Source organism: Vombatus ursinus, unplaced genomic scaffold (assembly GCF_900497805.2).
Source record: "Vombatus ursinus unplaced genomic scaffold, bare-nosed wombat genome assembly UNPS02015255.1, whole genome shotgun sequence".
Classification (NCBI taxonomy): Eukaryota; Metazoa; Chordata; class Mammalia; order Diprotodontia; family Vombatidae; genus Vombatus; species Vombatus ursinus.
The window spans coordinates 26454020-26468314 of record NW_020955033.1 but is presented as its reverse complement, the minus strand read 5'-3'; the positions used below and the strand labels follow the sequence as shown (position 1 = coordinate 26468314).

At 36.6% G+C, this 14295-nt stretch overlaps 2 protein-coding genes across 2 annotated transcripts in view; one reads left to right on the top strand and one right to left on the bottom strand.

The window, feature by feature from the left end:
• Window positions 1-6361, top strand: part of LOC114031894 (THO complex subunit 1) — a 67574-nt gene extending 61213 nt beyond the window's left edge. The window contains exons 19-21 of the mRNA XM_027847089.1: window positions 3270-3417; window positions 5262-5340; window positions 5952-6361. Coding sequence (XP_027702890.1) covers window positions 3270-3417; window positions 5262-5340; window positions 5952-6247 — 523 coding nt within the window. The 3' untranslated portion in view covers window positions 6248-6361. The remainder of the gene's footprint in view (window positions 1-3269; window positions 3418-5261; window positions 5341-5951) is intronic.
• Window positions 6362-9494: 3133 nt separating this feature from the next.
• Window positions 9495-14295, bottom strand: part of LOC114031936 (ubiquitin carboxyl-terminal hydrolase 14) — a 33847-nt gene continuing 29046 nt past the window's right edge. The window contains exons 13-16 of the mRNA XM_027847154.1: window positions 13346-13474; window positions 12011-12071; window positions 10421-10528; window positions 9495-10295 (exon numbers count right to left, since the gene is read on the bottom strand). Coding sequence (XP_027702955.1) covers window positions 10144-10295; window positions 10421-10528; window positions 12011-12071; window positions 13346-13474 — 450 coding nt within the window. The 3' untranslated portion in view covers window positions 9495-10143. The remainder of the gene's footprint in view (window positions 10296-10420; window positions 10529-12010; window positions 12072-13345; window positions 13475-14295) is intronic.

The window sequence follows — 14295 nt, the reverse complement described above, 5'->3', positions numbered from 1 at the left end:
TGTCTTATACAATTCAATTTCTTCCTTTAAAAAATTTTTATCAACATTTGTTTTTACATCATTTCCAAATGTATTCCTCCCTGCCTCCCCTCCCCAACAGTGCATCCCTTAAAATAATAAAAGAAAGTAAGGAGGCAGGGAAGAAACAAGTCAAACTAAGAAACACATTGACTGAGGTAATATTGCACGCTCAGAGTCACCTACCTCTGCAAAGAAGCAGGAGAGGGGAGATGCATTTTTTCATCTTTTCCAGGATCAGTTTAAGTCATTATAATTAAGAGTTATTTTATCATTGTCTATATTGTTTTCCTGGTTCCACCTACTTTGCCTCAGTTTGCATAAGTCTTTCCATGTTCTTCATATGTCTTCCCGTAATTGTCTAAATTCTTATTCTTTATTTCTTATGGCATGATAATATTCCATTACATTCATATATAGTTTGTTTAGTTATTCCACTATGGATGAACATCTGTTTTCATGTCTTTGCTATTACAAAAAGTGCGCTATACATATTTTGATGTATAGGCAACCTTTATTTCTGTCTTAATATTATTATCATCATCATCATCATTGTTGTGGTTGTGGTGGTTATTATAATCATCCTTGAGTTATATGCCTAGTAATGGGATCTTTATGTATACTTTACTTTTTTTTTTTTTTAAAAGCATAAGGCCAAACTACTTTCCTGAATTTTTGGACCAATTCGTGTGTTCACTAGATATGTCTGTCTATCCACAGCCCCTCCAACATTCACTATTCTTAGCCATTATCATCTGTGCCAATTTGCTGGATGAGGGATGAAACCTTAGAGTTGTAATTTCTCTTAGTATCAGTGATTTGGAGCAATCTTTCATATGGTAGTATAATTCACTTTCAATTCAACAAGCTTTACTAAAGCCTACTATGTAATAGACATCCATGCTAGGTGCTCTTGGAAACCTACTTTCTTTAACCCTTCAATGTTTGTTTGTTTTTTTATTTGCATCATTTCAAAAAGAATATAAAATATTTTAAAATTTAATAATTTAGTGTAAATTCGTGGAGTTTTTCCTGCATTGAAATTTTGATGATGCAATATTGCATCATGTAACAATATAATATCATATTGTAAACCAGTCATTATACACACATATTCCTGCCCATGCATGCTGGACTTCCCAACAATGTGCAACATTTTTCTTCAACTCCCCCCATTTGCACCCGAGGCTACTACCACTCCCCCCCATTCTTTCCAACGCCCCCCAGGTGGCAGTATCACCCACTTTGGGAGCCTGTGATTTAGAACAAAACAAATTGAGTTGCCACATAAATATTAGGCTTTTTGGTTTTTCATGTGCTCTAGATGATTTCTTTCTCTACTGGTACACCTTACTGTGTTTCAGGAGCACTGTTGCATATAACACTGAAATGCATGTTTTCCATGTCTCTAATATAGCTTTGTTAGGGAGTAGCATATTCTAATGGATTCACATTTAAATCAGAATAAAATTCTATGCTTTGCTCTGTCCCTCTGTGGCTTTTGGTTGCTTTTGCCCTGGTTTATCTATAAAAATGAAGTTGGTAATATTGAGAAGGAAGTGAGGAAAGGTAACAGTACAAAGCATTATGATAATCATGAAGTAGCATTGCTTAAAAGGATTCAAAATTCAGTTTCAGATATCATTAATTTCTCGAAGCTGACATAGTTCACTTCTGCAGGTACCATTTAAAATATGAATGTAATCTAGCTAAGTATGGTTAAGTTGGGGATTTTTAGTTAATCAGTCAATCACTAAACATTTATTAAGTCCCTACTATGAGATAGGCACTGTTCTAAGCACTGAAGATAAAAAAAGAGAAAGGGATTTTCTGCCTTCAAGGAGCTTACAGTCTAATGGAGGTGACAACATACAAACAAATATGTGCAGGACAAATTGTAAATAATCAAGACAGGGAACCTGGCACTGGAATTAAGAGGGGTTGGGGGAGGCTTCCAGTAAAAGATAGGAGTTTATTTGGGACTTAAAGGAAGCCAGGGAGGCCAGTAGTCAGAGTGGAAGAGGGAGAGCATTCTAGGCAAGGGAGACAGCCCCATGGTGTCTCCCATGAGCAAGAGATGGAATATGTTGTTCCTGGAACAGCCAGCAGGCCAGTGTCACTGAATCAAAGAATATGTGTTAGGGAGTAAGGTATAAAAAAGATTGGAAAGGGAGCAGGGGGCTAGGTTATGAAGGGCTTTGAATGCCAAACAGAACAGTTTCTATGTGATCCTGGAGGTGACAGGGAGCCACTGGAGTTTATAGAGTGGAGAGGTCACAAGGGGAGGGGGAGGTTGATATAGTCAGACCTGAGCTTTGAGAAAGTCAACTTTAGGGGGCAGCTAGGTGACGCAGTGGATAGAGCACCAGCCCTGGAGTCAGGAGGACCTGAGTTCAAATCCGGTCTCAGACCAAACACTTGACACTAGCTGTGTCACCCTGGGCAAGTCACTTAACCCCAACTGCCTAAAAAAAAAAGAGACAAAGTCAACTTTGACAGATGAATTGGAGTAGAGAGATTTGAGACAAGTAGACCCACCAGCAGGCTGTTGCAATAATGAAGGCATGATGAGGGCTTGCACTAGATTGGTGGGAGTGTTAGAAGAGAGGAGGAATCATATTTGAGAGATGTTACAAAGGTGAAATCAACAGGGCCTTGGCCGCAGATTGGATATGGAGACTAAGAGATAGTGAGAAATCCAGGATGACTCCTAGGTTGTGAGCCTGAGGGACAGGGACGATATCCTGGTGCTGCCTTATACAGTAGTAGAGAAGATAGGAATGGGGGTATTTTAGGGGGAGAAGATGATTAATTTGGTTTGGAACATAGAATTTAAGATGTGTGCCAGTTTAGTTTGTCTGAAAGATAGTTGAAGGAGGAGGGCTTTGGTGACTCCTGCCCTGAGGCTGTAGGGAGACTCTAGCACTGAACTGAAGTAGTTGCAGAAGCACCTAGGTATTCAATTAAAACTGTCATTAAGTGAAATTAAAATAATTTAGTTGAATGTGTTCTGAAAAATGTAGTACATCTCTTTAAGACTGTAGATTCTAAAGTCTGTGGATTTCTGTTGCCCTTTTAAATTGGGATGAATATAACAGACTATAGATTTGTGTTTCTGGGTTAGACAAGATTATGATATAGAGCAGTGCTTCAGCTCTGACATTAGAACCATTAATGAGGACAGGAGTGTTTGATGTACTTTAGTATTTTAACCATAAATGATGAAAATATCATCCATTTTGTTTTTATAGGGCTGTGAATAACTCCAATTACGGATGGAGAGCCCTGAGGCTGTTAGCACGTCGAAGTCCCCACTTCTTCCAACCAACCAACCAGCAGTTTAAAAGTTTACCAGAGTATCTAGAAAACATGGTTATTAAACTAGCCAAGGAGTTGCCAGTAAGTACTTTTGTCTTTATCGGTTTCTTTCAGGTGTTAAATTTGCAGTAAGTGTCTGTAGTACTTTTTACTTCATTTGCTTGAAGGATTTGTGACTTCATCCATGTGGGCCTCCAGCTAAACAGACAGCAACCCCTCTACACCTAAGATCGTCTCTCTGTGTATAAAGTTGCATTACCTAATGGCTTAGTATACATAAAAATACTGATAACTCATGAAGGTGCTTTTAATAGTAATTTGCAAGGCCCTGAGAACTACTTTTAAGATGCTGGCTATATGACTGCTAGATGCTGTTTATATGTTTATTGAAAATCTCTTGGGGCAGCTAGGTGGCGCATTGGATAGAACACCAGCCCTGAAGTCAGGAAGACCTGAGTTCAAATTCAGCCTCAGACCAAACACTTGGACACTTACTAGCTGTGTGACCCTGGGCAAATCACTTAACCCCAATTGCCAAAAAAGAAAAAAAAAAATCTCTTATACCATTTGCTTAAAATCTAGTGAAAATCATTTGGGATTATTATGGTCCTGTTGTTGCAAACTTTCCCCAAATGACTTATTTTTGTTTCCTTAAATTCAGGTAGGAATCACATAATCTCTTTATTGTGCATCTAGCATAGATTCAGATGACTGATAACATCCATATACTTCATTCACCTTAAGTACTTACTATGCGCCAGGCACTTGTGCAATAGCAAAAACATTCAAATGTCTTCAACAATCTTACATCCCCAGTCTATTCTGTACATATTATGAGCCTGTTTATTCTTGTAGCACAATAATTTAATTTACCTATCTCTTACAGAGACAAATAAGTAAAAAATAACCTAATCCCTTTGCACATATAGTGGCACGTTTGTGGAATGTAAGAGCTGGGAGGGACCCTCACAGGCCATTTAATCTAACCCATAGCTAAATGTGATTGGCCATTCAGCCTTTTCTTGAAGTTCCTCAATAAATGAGAACCAGCTACTTTCCAAAGTGGTCCAGTCCATTTTGCTCTAATTGTTCAAGAAAAGTTTGTCTCTCTCTATCTGCATTTTCTGCCCACTGGTTGGAAGTTTTGTTCTCTGGAGCTAAGTACAACAACTCTTCCACAGCTCCCCTTCAGATACTTGAAAAGTTTTCATGTCCTCAACAATAGGGACATTTGATCATTTGTTTTTTATTTTGTTTTGTTTTTTTATTTATCCTCAACATTCAGCTAGAGTGTTTTTACTCATAGTAGCTCAATAAATATTTGTTGAATCCCTTCTTCCCCTCCCTTTAAGTCTTTTCCAGGACAAATATACACCTATCTTTCAATTGTTCCATAAAGCCATTTCACCATTCTAGCCCCTCTCTGTTTCTCCTGCTTTCCAGTGCCCTTAACATGTGGGATTCAGGACTAAACAGTGCTCCAGATGTGGTCTGACCAAGGCAGAATACAATCAGTGGGACTTTTCACCTCTTTCACATGATCATCTTTTAGGGGTGGGTAGCTAGATCACATTTGCTATTTTTTGAGTATTCTAAGACAGACTTTATCCAGACCTAATAACTTGAACTGATTGTGAGTAGCTTGATGAACTGCCTTAAAATCCATTTAGTTTACCTCATACTAACCATTCAGTCTCTCCCAGTGCAAAGGTCATTTTCCTTGGAAGAAGGAAAAACTCAAGTGTAACTCCTGTTGCCCCCCCAACATCTTTTTACTTGGAGATACACAGTTCTCTGTGTACACTGACTAGGGAGTAAAGAACCTGCATTTCAATCTTCTGTCTATATATTTATTCACCTGTTGCAAATTTCTGCAAATTTTGTTTAAAATAAATTTTAAAAGGATTACTTTTTTAAAATTTTAGCCTCCTTCTGAAGAAATAAAAACAGGTGAAGATGAAGATGAGGAAGATAATGATGCTTTACTGAAGGAAAATAATGAGAGTAAGTGTTAACTACTCTTTTAATACTCTTGTTAAAAACTGAAACTTTTCTTTGATTTCATATCTATTCAAAAATCTTATCACTGAACTTGTCGCTTTTGATTAGTTTTATCTCAGGTATATGCTCATTTCTTTTAGTAAGGAAATTATAAACAACCCCCCCCAGTGAACTTGAGTAGTTTTATTTATAGAGAAACTTGAAATAGAAACCAAATCTAAGTACATTTGGTACAATTAATTTTTAGAGATTTTATTTCATTTGGGTTTAAGATAAGGAAAAAGCTTACTTTAATGAAAAATTGATTTAATCTTTGCAAGAGTTCAATAAGGCTTTATCTTTCAGAGAATACCATATGTGTAATTAGTGTGATTTCTAAAAACATACAGTTCAGTTTGTATGCCTGAAGATTAGGCTAAAAATGAATGGTGATGTCTCTCCTGTTGTTTATTTATCAGTCCTTTCCTCCTACCTTCTGCTATAGACTGTTACAGATTCTTGTATATAGGGTGTATGGCATCACCATTATTTTGAATACAGAGAAAGAGGGTAAGAGAATTCAGCATGCCCTTGAAAAACAGAATATTGTGTAACTTTTCCTATTTTTTTCCTAGGTCCTGATGTTCGGCTTGACAAACCTGTAACAGGGGACCAAATAGAGGTGTTTGCTAACAAGCTGGGAGAACAGTGGAAAATACTGGCTCCATACTTAGAAATGAAAGACTCTGATATAAGACAGATTGAGTCTGACAGTGAGGATGTGAAGATGAGAGCTAAGCAGTTGCTAGTGGCATGGCAGGATCAAGAGGGGATACATGCAACACCTGAGAATCTCATTAATGCATTAAATAAATCTGGATTAAGCGATCTTGCAGAAAGTCTAACTAATGACACTGAAACAAGTAGTTAACTTATTTCTTATTATATTTTTTTAATTAAAACTGTGATAAGATTTTTGTTACCAAGCAGCATTTGATAAGAGATCCACTTGTTTTGGTAAACAATAAACATTTTTTATAACATTTGTGTACAGTTGGTTAGTGCTTTAATGACAGCAAAACAATGTCCAGTGTCAGTCTTAATAGGAAAAAGTATAATTATCTGTTAAGTGGATAATCATACCTACAAAGCATGCAAATACCTATTTATAAAGAAGTTGTATCCTCAGGTATCTATTGATGAAGGGTGAAGAAGACAATTAATATGACATCCTGATGCAGGGAAGTAACCACAGATACACGTGTAAATACAGTATTTTTCCTAGGTTAAACGGATAAACAAACCCATAAGACTACATTTTCAGTGGTAAAATACAAAATCTAGAACTGCCAGGCAATGTGTCCTACATAAAGGCTAAGAGATTCTTTTAATGTATATACCATTTTAGGGCTCCCATAATAAATACCACTTAACATTTACACCATGGAATCTGGGCTCTTGTGTAGTATAGGTTAGACTGGTTTCTTCACTGAAAAATGCTACTTGGGTTATTCTGTAAACACTTCAGTTTAGTTTCTTTTAAATTAACTAGGTCTTTTAACAGTTCCCAAAACAATGCTCATATTGAAGGCAAGTAAGTAGGAAACTACTTACTTGTAGGTAACATCTGAATGCCCCTGGGTTTCTTGAAAGTATAAAGGCACTTAAAGTAATCTGGAAATCTTCCAGAGGACCCTTCTAACTGCTCCAGGGAATGCTTCCAATCCCTGCTCTGCTACTTAGCCAAGATCTCTTGACCTCACTTTTTCATCTGCAAAACAAAGGCATTAGACAAGATCTTTTCTTGTTCTTTACTCCAGTGGCATAATTTAGTTATATCTAATATTTCTTGAGGTAAGCTGATTTTTTAATCCTCCTATGTCTGTCTCTAGCTTAAATGTTAGTCTGTCTCTAGCTTAAATGTTAACACAAAGTAAAAGAGCCTCTGCTCTTTTACTCTTATTTAAAGACTTGGCTAACATACCTTTATTTACATTGCTGGACTGCACTGACAACCTGAACAAAGAGAAACATTTTATGTCAAATGAAATAAAAGCCTTTACCTACTTTCCTGTTACTACGATGCTAATGGTTAAAATGAACAAATTAGGTAAGTATTATTACTAAATTCTCTGATTTGAACAAGTCATCTTAACACCTAAAAGCAACCTTATCTAGTCTCATATAAATATATATATGTATGTGTGTGTGTATATATATATAGGTGTCAATAGCTGTATCTAGTCGTGTTCTATTTTTTTTGCTTCTGTGGTGAGGCAGTTGGGGTTAAGTGACTTGCCTAGAGTCACACAGCTAGTATCAAGTGTCTGAGGCTTCATTTGAACTCCTGACTCCAAGGCCAGAGCTCTATCCACTGCATCACCTAGCTGCCCCTGTTCTACTTTTAACATGCTTTTTTGTTCTCATGTGAATCTTTTTTGTGTTTGTCAGATAGGAAAAATTACCTGCCTTTTATCAATCATGCAAGGTTCAGAATCAGATGAGAACCTCACCAATAAGACTGAAAATCTGAAAAGTCAAGACACTATAAATATAAGGCATCATTACAAAAAAATTTCACTTTGCCTAACTGTAGGCAAATTTCACTTACCTTTCATATTTGGGCAACATGGACTACATAAAACACAGAAAAGATTCTTATATGGAATAGGGCTGGTGGCAGGAATTTCTGTACCAGAACGGAGGTAGATGAAAGTTTCACAGGGAGATTTTATTCATTATAACTGACTGAGGAATAAAGGATGTTAGAATCCTCATCCTCGCCTTTTTCCTCTGCTGATTCCTACTACAAAGTGCTCCCTGGTTGCGGGTGAGAATGCAAGTTTAGTTGTTGTCCTGGACAAATACAAAGTCCTCAGGACTGTTGCTAAGTAAATCCCTCACCCCCCACCTCTAATCCACTAAAAAGGGGGATAACCTCTAGTTGGGGCTAGAGGAATGTCCCAGTATAGCCTGGGAAGGGGAAATACTTTTGGGGGGAAAGTAACTTAAGTGTGAATGATACCACATTTTTTCAAGAGACTAACCTAAATACTATAAGGAATCAGTTTCACTAGGGCAAAGGTTCCCAAACTTATTGGCCTACCACCCCCTTTAAAAAAAAGATTACTCACCCACCCCCTGGAAATCTACTTTAACCCTTCAAATTTTTTTGAATTTGCATCATTTCAAAAAATATGTATTTTTTAAATGATGCATCTTAAATAATATTTTTTTGTAAATTTGTGGGGTTTTTCCTGACTTGAAATTTTGAAGGCACAATATTACATCATGTAGCCATATAGTATCTTACTGTAAACAAGGCATTGCAGGCACATATTTTTGCCAATGCATGCTGGACTTCCTGACAATGTGTGACACACTCCCCTTGCTTGTAAAGACCTGTCAGTGGCCTTGATCACTGATCAGTTACAACTTGCATTTTGTGTATTTGGAAAATAAAGTAACTGTAATATGACAGACGAAATATGTAGGAATGGTTTTTCAAAATTTTCTTCTCTTTCCTTATGCTTCCACTGCCTCCTTATTTTTATTCAATGCCCCCCCAATTACACCTGGATTGGTCCAACGCCCCCTTGAGACTTTGGGAACCTACGAACTAGGGGCCTAAAGTAACTTTTTTAAATGAAGGATTGGCCAATTCAAATTTACTGCAATGGGGGCAGCTAGGTGGCACAGTGGATACAGCACTGGCCCTGGAGTCAGGAGGACCTGAGTTCAAATCCGGTCTCAGACACTTGAGCTGTGTGACCCTGGGCAAGTCACTTAAAACAAAAACAAATTTACTGAAATGAAAGCTAAAATGAAACAATCTCTCAGATACATCATTGCCATGACAAGTTTAAGACATGTGTTATGGTCTGCTAATTTTTTTTTTTTTTTGCCAAACCAAGAAATGAATCCAGATCCTCTCAGTTATTTTAAATCAACTTTCGTGGAAATAATTTACTTCTAATTTTTTTTTCTTTTTAAACTGAAAATCAAGATGTAGATGGTTCTGAAAAATGATGAATCCCTGAAAAACCTTTTTCTGTTGAGAGATCCTCTTAGGAAAATAAAAAATGGCCATTGTTTGTTTAAGAGCTTAATAACTGATGAACAGAAACAAGAATATGTATAGTCACACTATAAAGACACAGAAAACTATAATCAATATGTACTGTTATTGATCACAATTTATTTTGAAGTCATGAAATGCCAGCAACAGAACAGACTGAGTCAGCCGGTCAGGCTGGACAAATACTTGATTGTAGCCATGATTCCATGGGCTATGGGCAGCAGCACTGAGTTACACAACAAGGGCAACATTCTCCCTTCCACCTTCTGGCAAAACTTTGTTAGATAAGGCAAAAGGATGGGCAGCTATTGAATGGTGGTTTGAACCATGCAAGAATAACAACAAATGATGGAATAATAGGTGTGCAATAAATATTTGATTGCTGAATCTTGGGCTGGAAAAGGCAGAAAGAGAAACGCTAGGAGAGAAGGTAGTGGTTGAAAGGCATTTCCACTTATAATTTTTTAAAAAATTACACAAGAAATAAGCCTTTTAAAAAAAAAAGTCTTCCTGCTTGCTACTTTTATACAGGGGCAGCAGAGTCCAAAGATAAAACTCTTTTCTGTGTATCCTGTTTTTAGTTTTGTTTAATACATGGAACAAATTTCAAGTCTGATTTCACCCTCTTGGCTCCACATGAGGGGAAACCATGTAGAACCACCTAAAATTTCTTCTAAAGCTCTGGGGTTTAGAAATGATCAACGAACAACATTTATTCCACACCTAGTCAGAGACAGCTAAGATGAAGATTATTGTGAAGTTTCTTCTTCAATTACTTCAACTCTGCGAGGCCCATATAATAGAACATACGCTATGTGCCAATCTCCACCACCAGATAACCGCAAGATATCTTCTGGTGTAACAATGCTGACTTTATCATCATCAAACTTAATCCATTCATCTAAATAACAAAAGAGAGAGGAGAGGCATAACTATAAAAGTCTTTTCAGTGATCAAGGAACTAAAAATAGACACAATTAGTTTATAACAAAATATTTTATAGTTTAAAAAAATGGAATATTTTACCTTGTTTCCTTTTCACCCATGACACATAATGGCCTGAGGAACTAGACCTTCCCTGATGTGTTAGCACTGCTTGTAAGTCATAATAACCACAGTTATTAGAGCCAATATCTAAAAAAAGGAAAGAAAAGAAAAGAAAAGAAAGACAAGTGCATCCATATACATGAAAAAGTAAATGAATATATGGAGCAAGGTGGCACAATAAATAGTGATGGGCCTGGAGTCATGAACACCTAAGTTAAAATCCAATCTCAGAAATTTATTACTGTGTGAGCACTGGCAAGTCACTGAACTTCTGCCTCAGTTTCCTTATCTGTTAAAGGGGGATAACAATAATGAGGTTATAGTTGTAAAGCATTTAGCACAGAACCTGGCATAAAATAAGTGCTATATAGCTATTATCACTACCACCATCATCATCAGCATTTTGGTGCAAAACAACAGAACTGAGCACATAAACTATAGACCAGTGGTGGTAATCTTTTTTTTTTTTTAATTTTTAGGCAATTGGGGTTAAGTGACTTGCCTAGGGTCACACAGCTAGTAAGTGTCAAGCATTTTGGTCTGAGGCCAGATTTGAACTCAGATCCCCCTGACTTCAGGGCTGGTGCTCTGCACCACCTAGCTGCCTCCAGTGGTGGTAATCTCAAATAGAAAAAGGAGCCACTAAACAATACGTAACAATCTCTGTAGGCCACATACTTGACTTATAAAATATATTTTGTTAAATACTTCCCAATTACATTTTAATCTGATTCAGGCCAGACCTAGAAGTGTTATGAGCCACATGGGACCCATGGCCGACGTGTCTGACACCTCTGATATAGATCACCAAAATGGAAGAGGCATCAGATTAACTTAGAAAGCCATGGAAGAAAGAGGTCTTAAACAAAGTGAAAAATGGGAACTGACCAACAAAAATTCAAACGATGTCTGCTCAATTTAAGGGTTTACAATGTACTAAGCACTGTGCTAAAAGCTGGGGAAAGATACCAAATTTAAGAAGGAATGAGATCTTCCCTCATGGAGTTCATAGTGAGGCAGGGAAATAACACACACAGATATACAACACTTCAAGGATATGAAAAGCCCTTGGCATATTATCTCACCTGATACAACCCTGTGAGGTGTGTGCCAATATTCACACACTTTGCAGATGAGAAAACTAAGGTTTAGAGAGGTCAAGAATCTTGCCCAGGGTCACACAGCTAAGAAATGTCAGAGACAGGCTATGGACACAAATCTTCCCGAATTCAAGTCCTGGGCTCTAGTCACTGCAACACTTAGCTGCCTACCATACCACTACTAACAAATAATACAGAAGTGCACTTATTTGAGAGGTACAAAAAATGCTGAAGACATGAGAGGAAGGGATAAGGAGCTAGCCCCTCCTCTTAGTTTGTTAATGTCAACAAAGGTGGGAAATAAGCATAATGTGGGGGAAGGAAAGGAGATTTACTTAACTGCAAAGCAGAATCCATGTTGGGAAGTAGTAAGCAAAAGTAAGGTTAGTCTAGGTAGCTGACCTCCACAAGTATTTTTGTTTGCAAATACAGAGCTTACAGAAACAATCAGAAAAAAAATTTCCCTTACCATCAGGAAAAGAAAATGGCTCATATTTAACTTCTTTCTGTGCACCACCACTTTTGCTAGACTGTAAAGAAAAAGATATTACTGTAATTCTGAATCATAAATTACGGGGGTGAATATTCTCAAAAACCAAGTAGAAACCAAAACAACCAGTGGTCTATAATGGAAGAATCCTGTTATTATGTAGCAACAAACCACCTAAATGACTGGGAAATCATAGTCCAATAAATATCATTAGTATTTCTAGAAGATAGAGTACAGTATTTTTTTTTACACAGTACAAATAAAGATATCATAATTGTTCCCTTAATGGAAACAGATGCACCAGATGTACTTAAACTACTTCTCTTATACCTTTCATCCAAGAACTCAAAGCTCTTAAAATGTTATTTCATAGTAATGGCCACTGGTTAGAAATAGGAAACCCAAATATACTGTATTTATACGGGAAGAGAGACAGTATATTTACATCCAGGCAAGTGGGGGTGGGGATGAGGAACATGTTCCCAAATTCCAAGTCAGTCAAAACAAAATCCCTGATAGCCAAATCACAGTTTAAGACTGTTTATAATTTTCTTCAAAACCAGCTGCGGCTAAAACAGTAGAGAAGATGTCTAGGGAATAGTTTTATATCCTAAGAAAGAAAAGTTCTCATGGACACAATTTGATTTAGTTTAGTTGATATATATACTACCTTTAAAAGACTTGGGTTTAAGTATATTTTCATTATATAAAAATGACAAGAACATACACAGTTGCAACATATAAATAGAGATATCTATACAAATATAGATACACCAAGAAAACAGGCCACTTTATGATCAGTTAAGTCCTACAAAATTATGGTTTTAGAGATATGGCATTCCAGCAGACGGAGTTCAGTGGCCTTGGGTGAATCAACTTTCTATACCTTCATTTCCATCTGTAAAATGAGGAAAAATACTATACTGTATAAGGAAAAACAACATAACATACCTATTTTACAGGCATGTTGAAAAGACTAAGTGAGTTTCTGTGAAGTGCTTTGAGAACCTCAAAAGAAAGAAGCCATAAATTATAAACTGCAGATAGTGTGGGGAAAAAAAAAAAAACATTGTACTTATAAGAAATGGAGTACACCTGATAACAAAATATCAGATTCATAGTCCGTGTCTCTTATTTTTAAAATGTAAAAAAATAATTTAAAGACCTATAATGTCAGATATATTTACCAATGTAAGCTATGTCAAGCACATTCGATGTGTAATTTTAGGTTAGGCTCCACCTAATGTCATTTAAAGGTAACCACTGGCTGCTGGCCCTGAATTTCAAATATTAAATATTGAAAAATAAACCTACTGTCTTTGGCTGTTGATTTACTTTTTTGTCTTCTAGATCCTTGAATTTTGACCGAAAAGAGACCATTTTTTCTTGAAGTTCTGGTGTACACAGTTCATATACATCCAACATAAGAGGAAATTTAACATCCTATGTATGAAAACAGAAAAGATCAAGGGTGGGGGCAGAGTAAATAAACATTGCAAAAATTGCTGGAAAAAATAAACAGAAATACCCTTTGTAAAAGATTAAAGGAGAAATGAAGACGTTTTGATAATGACCTCACCTTCATCAAAATTTTTCAAATTCATACTTTTTAGAGTTTAAATAAAACATAAACCTAATATGAAAATCATTTGGGGAAAAGTACCAAAATAAGAACAAGTGATTGGGAAGATAATTATTTTTGCTTTGGAATTTTACTTTCTTGGGGTTAGTCAAAGTGGTATTTAGAGTCTGTCCTGCTAAAATATCATTTTACATTTTATGCCCTCAATCTAAACTACTAAGATCATAAGTAAGAGAATCAGTTTTCTACACACACATGAAATTCTTTAAGACAAAAGCCATGTTCCAAAAAAATAGTTATCAGCATAGATTGCCCCCATCTTAAAATAAACTGGGCCTTTGCAATTTCCCCATAAAAACATTATCATTCAATTATTCCAACAATATTATTCATGGGATTAGGTCCTTAGGTCAACTCATGAAAGCTTATTTGACCCATATTTTAGTAATACGTGGTATTCTTTTGGCGAGTATATCATTCACAAATACAAATCACAACCCCTCTATATCTCAGTAGATGATCTTTAGGAGATGCTATGGTTTGGGAAAACCCTCCCAAGGGCACGCGCGCACACACACACCACTTCCTCCCTTTCAACACACACACACACACACACACACCACTTCCTCCCTTTCAACACACACACACACACACACACACACACACACACACACACACACAC